Below are 12,638 nucleotides of genomic sequence, written 5' to 3'. Positions count from 1 at the left end.
GGAGGGGTGGTATGTGCTATTACAAGAGCTATATTTTGTTCATTTCTACTACAGAAACACACTGTGATGTGTTGCTGTAAGACAGATACCTCATTAGAACTCATCAGTAATAAAAAGAAGAAATTGAGACAGCCTCCCAGTACCGTTACAGTCCTCATGAGCCAGTTCACAAATCATAAGGAGATCCAGATTATAAAAATTATAGTCCAAAATTAATGTAGTGGTTTAAATCTCAATACTAAATTAGATAGACATTGATATGACTGCTCCTTGGAATTCCCTCTTGGGAAGCTAGGATTGTTTTTTCCTTATTGTCCTTTCATTGGTAGATGAATGTTTTTCTATCCCAACTGACTTTGGGGAATTAACTGCAACATTAGCAGTGTCCTGATCTAACAAACGTTCTCTTTTGCCTTTTATTGGATTTTTAAAAATAGCTTTCATTCTAGAAACAGTTTAATTACATTTTAACCATTGTTATTAACTGCTGTCAAATCAGCTTTGACTTATGGCAACCCTATGATTGAGAGACCTACAAGTCACCCTAGTATTATCAACAACCTGATCAGGTCTCACAAACTCAGATGTATAGTTTCCTTCATTGAGTCTATCCACCTGTAATGTGGGTTTTCTTCTTTTCCTTCTGCCTTTTACCTTGCCAAGCATTTTTGTCTTTTCTAGTGAGTCTTGTCTTGTGATATGCCAAATGTCTAAGTTTAATCATCTTGGCTTCTGGGGACAGTTCATATTTGATTTACACTAGGACCCATTTCTTTGTCTTTTTAGCAGTCCAAAGTATCCTCAGAACCCTTCTCCAACAAGCCATTTCAAATGAGTTGATTTTCTTCCTACCGGCTTTCTCTACTGTCCAGCTTTCACAATCATACATAGAAATTGGAAATATGATAGCCTGGACAATTCTAACTTAAGTATTAAATTATAATATCTTGACATTTCAAGATCTTTTCTAGTTACATACATAGCTGCCTTCCAAGTGCTAGAATTCTGATTTCTTGACTGCACACATCCATTCTGATGAATAACTGGATACCTTGTTATTCATCAGATTGGATGAATAACTTCATCCAATCTGATGAATAACAAGGTATGGAAAATCTTAAACTATTTCAAGGTCTTCATTGTCTAACTTAAAGTGATGTAAATCATCAGTGATTATTATTTTTATTTTATTAATGTTAAGTTGTAAACCTGCCTTTGTGCTTTTTTCCTGGACTTTCTTCAGAAATCATTCCAAATCTTTGCTAATTTTTGCTAGTAATATCATCTGCTTGTCTTAAATTGTTGATGTTCCTTCTTCCAATTTTTATGTCTCTATCCTCCAAGTCTAATCCTACTTTATATATGACTAGCTTGGGGACCCGGCGCTGCCCGGGTTATTAGAGAAAGTGGGTAATGGCGGCTCTGTATGCCAAGTTTGGTCTTTATTGGTCTTTGGATAACGGCTGCATTATTTTCAGGAAGTGAGTGAAGGTACTTGAAGTCTCATCATCCATGGTCCACCCTCCTCCAAACAGCAGCAGGATATAGAGTGGGTCATGGGGGCTCTGTGTGCCAAGTTTGGTCTTTATCAGCCATTGGATGAGGGTGGTAGTGGTTTCAGTAAGTGAGTGAAGGTAATGCAAGTCCCATCATCCAAAATCCATCCTCCTTCAAACTGCAGCAGGATGTAGAGTGGGTCATGGGGGCTCTGTGTGCTAAGTTTGGTCTAGATTGGTCTATGGATGAGGGTTGCAGCGATCTTGAGAAGGAAGTGGAGGAACTTGAAGTCCCATCATCCGTGGTCTGTCCTCCTCCAAACTGCACCAAGATGTAGAGTGGGTCATGGAGACTCTGTGTGCCAAGTTTGGTCTTGATCAGTGATTGGCGAGGGTCTCAGTGGTCCCAGGAAGTGAGTGCAGTGACTGCAAGTCCCATCATGCATTGACAAATTATTCCAAACTGCACCAGGATGTAGAATGGGTCTTGCAGGCTCTCTGTGTAAATTGTGGTCCTGACCCATCATTGTTGGCAGTTGTAATGGTCGTAGGAAGGGAGTGCAGGTATTGCAAGCCCCATCGTCCATGGTGCATCCTTCTCCAAACTGCACCAGGATGTAGAGTGCATCATGGAGACTCAGTGTGCCAAGTTTGGTCTTTATCGCTAATTGGATGAGGGTTGCAGTGGTCTCAAGAATTGAGCAAAGGTACTGCAAGTCCCATAATCCATGGTCCATCCCCAGCCAAACAACACCAGGACGTAAAGTGGGTCATGAGAGGTCTATGTGCCAAGTTTGGTCCTGATCAGTCATTGGATGAGGTTAATAGCGGTCTCAGAATGTGAGTGATGGTACTGCAAGTCCCATCATCCATGTTTCATCCTCCTCCAAACTGCAGTAGGATGTAGAATGGGTCTTGTGTGCTCTGTTTGCAAAGTGTGGTCTGTATTGGTAATTTTCTGACAGAGCCTCTGGCCTTTCCTTTCCTCTCTTTGTCATCTCGGAATCTTGGAATTGAGGCTGGCCAATCAGAGACCATATGCAAATTTCCTTCTGTCATGTCCTTGTTTCTGTCATGAACCCTTTTCTCCACCAGGGGCTCCTGTTGAAGCAGGCCAATCAGGGATCTTATGCAAATAGCACCACAGCAGCAGCCAGTCAGAATCTTGGAACTTTCAGGCTGGCCAATCAGAAAGCCGGCACATACACCGCCACACATCCGCCGCATACAAGTTTTGACTTTTATTATATACTAGCTTGGGGACCCGGCGTTGCCCGGGTTATTAGAGAAAGTGGGTAATGGAGGTTCTGTATGCCAAGTTTGGTCTTTATTGGTCTTTGGATAACGGCTGCATTATTTTCAGGAAGTGAGTGAAGGTACTTGAAGTCCCATCATCCATGGGCCATCCTCCTACAAACAGCAGCAGGATATAGAGTGGGTCATGGGGGCTCTGTGTGCCAAGTTTGGTCTTTATCAGTCATTAGATGAGGGTGGCAGTGGTGTCCTTAAGTGAGTGAAGGTACTGCAAGTCCCATCACCCAAAGTCCATCCCCTTTCAAACTGCAGCAGGATGTAAAGTGGGTCATGAGGGCTCTGTGTGCTAAGTTTGGTCTTGATCAGTCATTGGATGAGGATCACAGCAGTCTCAGAACATGAGTTAAGGTACTGCAAGTTCCATAATCCATAGTCTCCCTCAAACATCACCAGAATGTTGAGTTGGCCATGGGGGCTCCCTGTACCAAGTTTGGTCTTTCTTGGTATTTGGATGAGTGTCACTGTGGTTTCAGGAAGTAAGTGAAGGTACTGCAAGTCCCATCATCCATTGTCCGTCCTCCTCCAAACAGCACCAGGATGTAGAGTCGCTCATGTGGGCTCTGTGTGCCAAGTTTGGTCTTGATTGGTCATTGGATGAGGGTTGCACCAGTCTTGGGAAGTGAATGGAGGTACTTGAAGTCCCATCATCCATAGTCTGTTCTCTCCCAAACCTCACCAGAATGTTGAGTTGGCCATGGGGGCTCTGTGTGCCAAGTTTGGTCTTCATCAGTCATTGGATGAGGGTCTCAGTGGTTTCACTGAGTGAAGGTACTCTAAGTCCCATCGTCCATGGTGCATCATCCTCCAAACCGTACCAGGATGTAGAGTGCATCATGGAGACCCGGTGTGCCAAGTTTGGTCCTTATCGGAAATTGGATGATGTTTTGCAGTGGTGTCAGGAGTTGAGCAAAGTTACTGCAAGTCCCAACATCCATGCACGATCCACAGTCAAACCTCACCAGGGCATAAAGTGGGTCATGAGAGGTCTATGTGCCAAGTTTGGTGTTGTTCAGTCATTGTTGAGGGTCGCAGCAGTCTCGGAAAGCGAGTAGAGGTACTTCAAGTCCCATCATCCATGGCATGCCCTACTCCAAACCGTATTAGGATGTAGAGTGGGTCATGGGGGCTCTGTGTGCCAAGTTTGGTTTTGTTTGGACATTAAATGAGGGTTGCAGCAGTCTTGGGAAGGGAGTGGAGGTATTTCAAGTCCCATCATCCATGGTCTGTCCTCCTCGAAAGTGCACCAGGATGTAGAGTGGGTCATGGGGACCCTGTTTGCCAAGTGTGGTCTTGATCAGTCATTGGCGTGGGTCGCAGTGATCTCAGGAAGTGAGTGAAATGATTGCAAGTCCCATCATCCATTGCCAAATTCTTCCAAACTGCACCAGGATGTAGAGTGTGTCATGCAGGCTCTCAGTGTAAATTGTGGTCCTGATCCATCATTGTTGGCAGTTGTAATGGTCTTAGGAAGGGAGTGCAGGTATTGCAAGTCCCATCGTCCATGGTGCATCCTCCTTCAAACTGCACCTGGATGTAGAGTGCGTCATGGAGACTCAGTGTGCCAAGTTTGGTCTTTCTCGATAATTGGATGAGGGTTGCAGTGGTCTCGAGAACTGAGCAATGGTACTGCAAGTCCCATAATCCACGGTCCATCCCCGGCCAAACCACACCAGGACGTAAAGTGGGTCATGAGAGGTCTCTGTGCGAAGTTTGGTCCTGATCAGTCATTGGATGAGGTTAACAGCGGTCTCAGAATGTGAGTGGTGGTACTGCAAGTCCCATCATCCATGGTTCATCCTCCTCCAAACTGCAGTAGGATGTAGAGTGGGTGATGGGAGCTCTGTGTGCCTATTTCGGTCTGTATTGGGAGTGTTCTGACCCAGCCCCCTTTGGCCTTTCCTTTCCTCTCTTTGTCATCTCGGAATGTTGGATTTGAGGCTGGCCAATCAGAGACCATATGCAAATTTCCTTCTGTCATGCCCCGTTTCTGCCATGAACCCTCTTCTCCACCAGGGGCTCCTATTGAAGCTGGCCAATCAGAGACCATATGCAAATAGCACCACTGCGGCAGCCAATCCGAATGTTGGAACTTTCAGGCTGGCCAATCAGAACGCTGCCACATACCCCTTCCGCCCGCCGCCCTTCCTCTGTCCGATACAAACAAACACTCTTCTTTATTATATACTAGCTTGGGGACCCGGCGTTGCCCGGGTTATTAGAGAAAGTGGGTAATGGCGGTTCTGTATGCCAAGTTTGGTCTTTATTGGTCTTTGGATAATGGCAGCATTATTTTCAGGAAGTGAGTGAAGGTACTTCAAAGTCCCATCATCCATGGGCCATCCTCCTACAAACAGCAGCAGGATATAGAGTGGGTCATGGGGGCTCTGTGTGCCAAGTTTGGTCTTTATCAGTCATTAGATGAGGGTGGCAGTGGTGTCAGTAAGTGAGTGAAGGTACTGCAAGTCCCATCATCCAAAGTCCATCCCCTTTCAAACTGCAGCAGGATGTAGAGTGGATCATGGGGGCTCTGTGTGCCAAGTGTGGTCTTGATTGGTCATTAGAAGAGGGTTGCAGCAATCTTTGGAAGGGAGTGGAGGTACTTGAAGTCCCATCATCCATGGTCTGTCCTCCTCCAAACTGCAGCAGGATGTAGAGTGGGTCATTGGAGCTCCATGTGCCAAATTTAGTCTTGATTAGTCATTGGCGAGGGTCTCAGTGGTCTCAGGAAGTGAGCAAAGGTACTGCAAGTCCCATCATCCATCCCCAAATTTTTCCAAACAACACCAGGTCGTAAAGTAGGTCATGAGAGGTCTATGTACCAAGTTTGGTCTTGATCCGTCATTGGATGAGGTTTGCAGAGGTCTCAGAATGTGAGTGAAGGTATTGGAAGTTCCATCATCCATGGTCCACCCTTATCCAAAACTGCAGCAGGATGTAGAGTGGGTCATGGGGGCTCTGTGTGCCAACGTTGGTCTTGATTGGTCATTAGATGAGTTTTGCAGCAGTCTTGGGTAGTGGAGGTACTTGAAGTCCCATCATCCATGGTCTGTCGTCCTCCAAACTGCTCCAGGATGTAGAGTGGGTCATTGAAGCTCCATGTGCCAAGTTTAGTCTTGATGAGTCATTGGCGAGGGTCTCGGTGGTCTCAGGAAGTGAGTGAAGTGACTGCAAGTCCCATCATCCATTGTCAAATTCTTCCAAACCGCACCAGGATGTAAAGTGAGTTATGCAGGCTCTCTGTGTAAATTGTGGTCCTGATCCATCATTGTTGGCAGTTATAATGGTCTTAGGAAGGGAGTGCAGGTATTGCAAGTCCCATCGCCCATGGTGCATCCTCCTTCAAACTGCACCTGGATGTAGAGTGCACCATGGAGACTCAGTGTGCCAAGTTTGGTATTTATTGGTAATTGGATGAGGGTTGCAGCGGTATGAAGAATTGAGCAATTGTACTGCAAGTCCCATAATCCATGGTCCATCCCCGGCCAAACCACACCAGGACGTACAGTGGGTCATGAGAGGTCTCTGTGCGAAGTTTGGTCCTGATCAGTCATTGGATAAGGTTAACAGTGGTCTCAGAATGTGAGTGGTGGTACTGCAAGTCCCATCATCCATGGTTCATCCTCCTCCAAACTGCAGTAGGATGTAGAGTGGGTGATGGGGGCTTTGTGTGCCTATTTCGGTCTGTATTGGGAGTGTTCTGACCCAGCCCCCTTTGGCCTTTCCTTTCCTCTTTCTCATCTCAGAATGTTGGATTTGAGGCTGGCCAATCAGAGACCATATGCAAATTTCCTTCTGTCATGCCCCGTTTCTGCCATGAACCCTCTTCTCCACCAGGGGCTCCTATTGAAGCTGGCCAATCAGAGACCATATGCAAATAGCACCACAGCGGCAGCCAATCAGAACGCTGGCACATACACCTTCCGCCCTCTGTCCGCCCTCTTTCCTTCCTCTGTCCTCCCTCTGTCCTCCCTCTGTCCTATACAAACAAACACTCTTCTTTATTATATATACAGATATAGATATAGATATGCTCAGCATGCAAGCCAAATACATAGAGGAATGACATGCAGATTTGGCTGACCTTGTCAACTGGAAAACCTTCTGTTACTCCATTTTCTGCCCTGTTCTTTAAGATTGGTCTATAGTTTTACATGATTTGTCTATATAATCAAAGGGTTTGCTGTAATCTACAAAACACAGACTACATGGTAAAAAGCCTTTGCTAAAGAAATTTGAGCACCACTTTGCTTTCATGTGAAATTAATTCATTTCCAATCTGTGGACCATTGTTTTAATTTCCATACTTGTTGACAGAATTTCATTAAAATTAGAGTAGATTCTGTCTCTGTAGACAGAAGCAACTCTATTGGTATACCATCTGTTCCTAGTGATTTATTTTTCCAAGTGCTGATTCACTTTACTCTCTACTTCACTTTCTAAAATTGAAGGTTCATTTCCATGTGGTTCTTCTTTCAATTAATCTGTCAACATTTCATCTTATTTAGACAGTTCTATTTACTGTTTCCATTATTCTTTTGTTTCTACTTCACCATATAATATGTTCCCCCTGCTAGCCATACAGCATCTCCACTTTTGGTTTATATTTTCCTTTCATTTCTCAGATCCTGTGGAAGACGTCCTTTGTTCTTCCTTTTTGTTGTTACCTTCTATTTCTCTGCCTTGATTACATTATGTAACACGATTTTGTTCCTGGGTTATAAATGTCATTTCCTTTCTATTACATTTCATTTCTATTATATGGAAACAAGGAAAAAATATTAAACTGTAAAAACTTTGTTTTTGTGGGACATCCTGGAGACAAAGCAGAGTATAAATAAATAAATATAATAATAATATAGTTTTTTCAATTAATATGTTATTGAGTCTAAACCAATTCAGTATAGTTTGTGGCAGCCACAAAAATGAAGTTTCTGGAGTAGAGCAACTACTTTCAAAGTAAGTACCCAGTGGCACAGCAGGTTAAACCGCTGAGTTGCTGAATTTGCTGACTGAATGGTTGGCAGTTCAAATCCATGGAGAGGGATGATCTCCTGCTGTTAGCCCTAGCTTTTACCATCTTAGCAGTTTGAAAACATGCAAATGTGAGTAGATCAATAGGTACCACTCTGGCGGGAAGGTTACAGCGCTCCGTGCAGTCATGCCAGCCACATGAACCGAACTCAGACTCTTCGGCTTAGAAATAGAGATGAGCACCACCTCCCAGAGTCGGATAGGACTAGACTAAAAAGTAAACCTTTACCTTTATTTTTTACTACCGCACAATTAAAGATGAAATAACACTTTCAAACCAGGAACAGAACATTTTTCACAGTTTGTTAAGTAGTGTTATTATAGTACCTGCACACAAGTTGCTGAACTGTTGCATTCAGGATTCTGACTTTATTTCTGTCATCTTCTTGTCTGTTCTTAACTGCCTGAAGAGCAGTTTTGCCATCCACTGAAGGAACCAACAGGGAAAAAACGCCCCCTCTTGTCTAGCTCCCTGCATAGGTCATCCACTAAAGTGATAAAACTGTCTTTGCCCCATGACCAAGTCTGAAGTTAGATTGAAATTAATCTAAATGATCTGCTTCATCCAGAAACTCCTGGAACTGAGGGACCACTACAAACTCCAGAACTTTTCACAGAAATTGAATATTAGAGACTGGCTAATAGTTATTTAGAATGGTGTGATCCAGGGAGGGTGTTGTTGTTGTTGTTGTCGTTGCTGTCGTTGTTGTTGTTGACTTTATATCAGACACCTTCAGGCAAGCTGGAGGTTTGCTTTATTTTAATGAGACATTAATCTCTCTACTCCTTCAGCCAGTCCCCTACTACCTTTTTTAAAAATATGCCAGTGAGGGCCTTAATCTAACCTGCATGTGGTGGCTTTCATCTCTCTAAGAATCCTGTTCACATTCTTGGATTGCACAAATTGAAAAGTACTGATTGCTACTGGACAAACACGGGCCAAAGTTTCATCCACTGAATCTATATTAATACAGCATCCAAGTCAAAGCAGATATGAATGACTAGATCTGCAAAGAGCCAAGCAAATTGTTGAGTGGTTTGGGTTTTCCTTTTTTGGGCATGTGTGGAAAAGACCCCTGACCGCTTCAAAGAGCAGATAGTAATAATAGTGACAACAACATTGTATTTTCTAAATATATTCATCCAAAGTACAATTGACCTTTCCATTCGTATAGCCTTTCATGTGCTATATTCCATACAGAAAAAGTCAGTTGTCAAATAAGTCTATATGCCTAAAATGTATTTTTAAATGTATATTTTTAGGCTTTTTTGGGGTTTAAAGTTGCAATCCTGTGCATACGCCTTTAAAAGAAAGCCTTACTAACATTAGTTGAACTTCATGGTTTGTAGACATGCTTTGAATTGTGCTACCAGAAGGCACAGACTTTGGAAACTTTGGTAGGGACATTTCAGCCAAAGTCAGTGATGTTCTCCAGGAACAAGATTGGGCAGAAGCTGAGGATACTGCTGAGCAGAATGAGCAGGACAGCTTCCAAATGTACCAGGGCTGCTGTGACATATTTTGGACTAATACACAGGTTGCCATAGGGACTCTGAAGAACCTTACATTCAGAGTCACTAAATAAATCATTGTACTACCTGTCAAAATGTATTCTCACCAAAATTGCAAAAAATACCAGAAAGTTTATGGGTGACGCAGAGCAGGAAGTACTCATTCTATTTGGGGTTGACTGTGGTGGGGTGGCCAAGGTCATGGGCCAATTCTGAACACTCTGTTTCATTTTAGCTCTAGCAGTGGTTCTCAGCCTGTGGATCCCCAGGTGTTTTGGTCTACAATTCCCAGAAATCCGAGCAAGTTTATCAAGTGTTAGGATTTCTGGGAGTTGAAGGCCAAAACATCTGGGGACCCACAAGTTGAGAACCACTGCGAATCTAATCACTTTTCCTCCTAGAGTTGAAAATTCTACAAAATTTGCAAGCAACGCTTTCATGCAAACTTTGATCCAATACATAATGTCCTTTAAAAACAACTCCAACTATCATTTCTCTCTCTGTGCTTTAGCTTTGTTGCTAGGAGTTGAAATAAGAGAATGCACAAAAAAGTATAGACTTACTACAAAAGAGACAAAACTCCTGAGTGTATGAAAACTATCAAATATTAGAAGAATTAGGGACGGCACACACTTCTAGTACAGGATTTATGGACATTCTTTTTTTAAAAATCAAGTACTCAATTTCTTCCTAATATTCAGTCTGGATTGCTTACAAAAATAAAACAGCTTGTATGACCAATTGTGCATCAAGTACAATTTCTATCTTTTCATACTGCTGCAAGGCAGACACACACATTTCTTCCACTAGTGAGGAAAACATGAAAGGGGTGGTTCCTGCTGAGCTTCTGCCTTAAGAGCCTCATCACACTTGAGCATCGATCCACTTCGATCTACTTTAAAAGTTGTGACTGTCTCCTGCAGAATGCTGCGGTGTGTAGTTTAGGGAGGCCTATGGCTTTTCTGGATGAGCAGTTTAAAGGCTCCTACCTAAACTACAAGTCCCAGAATTCTGTACAAAGGGGCTGCGGTGGCTCAGTGGGTTAAACCTCTAAGCTGCAGAACTTACTGACCAGAAGGTCTGCAGTTCGAATCCGCCAAATGGGATGAGCTCCCATTGTTAGCCCCAGCTTCAGCCAACCTAGCAGTTTGAATACATACAAATGTGAGTAGATTAATAGGTACCGCTTCTGCGGGAAGTTAACCGGGCTCCTTGTAGTCATGCCACCCACATGACCTTGGAGGCGTCTACGGACAATGTTGACTTTTACACTTAGAAATGGAGATGAGCACCACAACCCAGAGGTAGACTTAATGTCAAGGGAAACCTTGACCTTAAAGTGGATACATGCTCGAGTGTGATGAGGTTGTAATAGGTGTATTTGTATGTGCCTTCCAGTGGGGTTGCTTGTCAACTTAAGGTGACCCCATGAATTTCATAGGATTCTTAGGCAAGGAATATTCAGAGGTGGTTCTGCTAGTTCTTGATTCAGAAATACAGTCAACAGCAGCTGGCACTGGTTGGCAGTCTCCCATCCAAGCACTAACCAAGGATGACCCTGCTTAGATGCCAAGATCAGATAGGATCTGGTGCCAGCTGCCTGGCCTCTAATATCTCCACATGTGAGAAATTGAAAAACAGAGCCAAAACAAAAGTTTGGGGGATGCTTTTGGGTATTTAGGCCTCGTGGGCCAACTTCGGTAACAGCCGGTAGGCTGTTAGGAATGGCGGGAGTTGTCGTCCAAAACACCCGGAGGGCCGAAGTTGGCCCCTGGCTGAGGGTGGGAGAGGCGCGGGTACTCACGGAGGCACTGGAGGGTCTTCTTGGAGGCGCCCCAGATGAACTCCCCGCAGAGGTCGCACCAGGTGGGCTGGCTCTGGGCGCAGGGCCGGAAGCGGTGCCCCTCGCCCAGCTCCTCGGTCAGGCGGGGGTCGCGCTGCCCGCCGCGGAGGCGGATGAGGCGGACGCGGCTGAGGATCTCGGGCACCTTCCCCTTGGGCGAGATCCGCAGCGCGTTGGCCCGCTCCAGGCGGACGGCGGGGCGAGGCTCCGTCAGGTCCAGGGCCCGCTCCGGCCGCAGCGCCCGCAGCTCGATCATCTCCATGGGCCCCTCCTCGCACACAGGCCGGGGCGCATCCCCACGCTCCCAGGCAGAGGCAGCAGCCTTCCCCCTCCCACTCACTTTCCGCCCGACTTCTTCAACTTCTCTCTCTCTCTCTCTCCCCTCCCCGCCTTTCCCCTCTCCTCCTCCTCCTCCTCCCCCCTTTCGAGGCTGCCAGGAAGAAAACTCACTGGCGGTCTTTGTTGGGAAAATGAGAGCCTCTCTTGAAAGCGGGGTCGCTTCCCTGGCTCTAATTATTGTCTACACCAGCCCGTCTGAACTGAGTGCGGAATGCAACTCGCAAGCAGCAAACTCTCAAAAGCGCGCCAAGGAGGGAGGGAGGGAGGGAGGGAGGGAAGAAGGGAAGGAAGGAAGGAAGGAAGGAAGGAAGGAAGGAGGGAAGGGGGAGGGAGGAAAGGAGGAAGGAGGGGAAAAAGGAAGGAGAGGGAAGGAAGGGGAAAAGGAGGGAAGGAAGGAGAAAAGGAGGGAGGGAAGGAAAGAAGGGAGGAGGAAAAAGGAAGGAGGGGGGGAGGGAAGGAAAGAAAGAGGGAGGGAAAGGGAGGGAGAGAAGGAAGGAAGGAGGGGATGGAAGGGGAGGAAGGAAAGAAGGAAGGAAGAAAAGAAGGAGAGAGGGAAGGAGGGAGAGAAGGAAGGGAAAAAGGGAGGAAAGGAGAAAGGAGGGAAATAAGTCTCTTAACCCTCCTGAGTTGCACTATGTCACACGATTTTTGTTCCTGGCTTATAAATGGTTGTTTCCTAATTGGTTCTATCATTAAAAATACATGGAAAAACGTTTATCAAAGTGCACAAAAACTTTGTTTCTGTGGGACATCCTGCAGCACATTTGCTATGGTTTTTTTTCAATGACTATCTGATAGAGCAGGCCTGGGCAAACTTGGGTCCTCCAGGTGTTTTGGACTTCAACTCCCATCGAGTTGGTGTTAGTTTCCCGGGCTGTATGGCCATGTTCCAGAAGCATTCTCTCCTTACGTTTCGCCCACACCTATGGCAGCATATTTGAGAACACAGAAATGCTGGACCACTCTAACAACCACCGTGCCAGACTACACAAAGAAACCATTGAAATCCACAAGGATTCGTTTGGTGGGGCATCCGCTTGTACGACTGCAACCTCCCATGGTTCCAAAGCATTGAGTTCAATGGGTGTCGAACTGTGTGAATC

The 12,638-nt window shown here is 45.3% G+C and overlaps 1 protein-coding gene across 1 annotated transcript in view; it reads right to left on the bottom strand.

The window, feature by feature from the left end:
• Positions 1–11,563, bottom strand: part of RASSF1 (Ras association domain family member 1) — a 44,177-nt gene extending 32,614 nt beyond the window's left edge. The window contains exon 1 of the mRNA XM_067463623.1: positions 11,158–11,563. Within this exon, the coding sequence (XP_067319724.1) occupies positions 11,158–11,458 (301 nt within the window). The 5' untranslated portion in view covers positions 11,459–11,563. The remainder of the gene's footprint in view (positions 1–11,157) is intronic.
• Between the last annotated feature and the right edge of the window lie 1,075 nt (positions 11,564–12,638).

Source organism: Anolis sagrei, chromosome 2 (assembly GCF_037176765.1).
Source record: "Anolis sagrei isolate rAnoSag1 chromosome 2, rAnoSag1.mat, whole genome shotgun sequence".
NCBI lineage: Eukaryota > Metazoa > Chordata > Lepidosauria > Squamata > Dactyloidae > Anolis > Anolis sagrei.
Note: the sequence above shows the minus strand (reverse complement) of the source record. Positions and strands in the feature narration are given on the sequence as shown.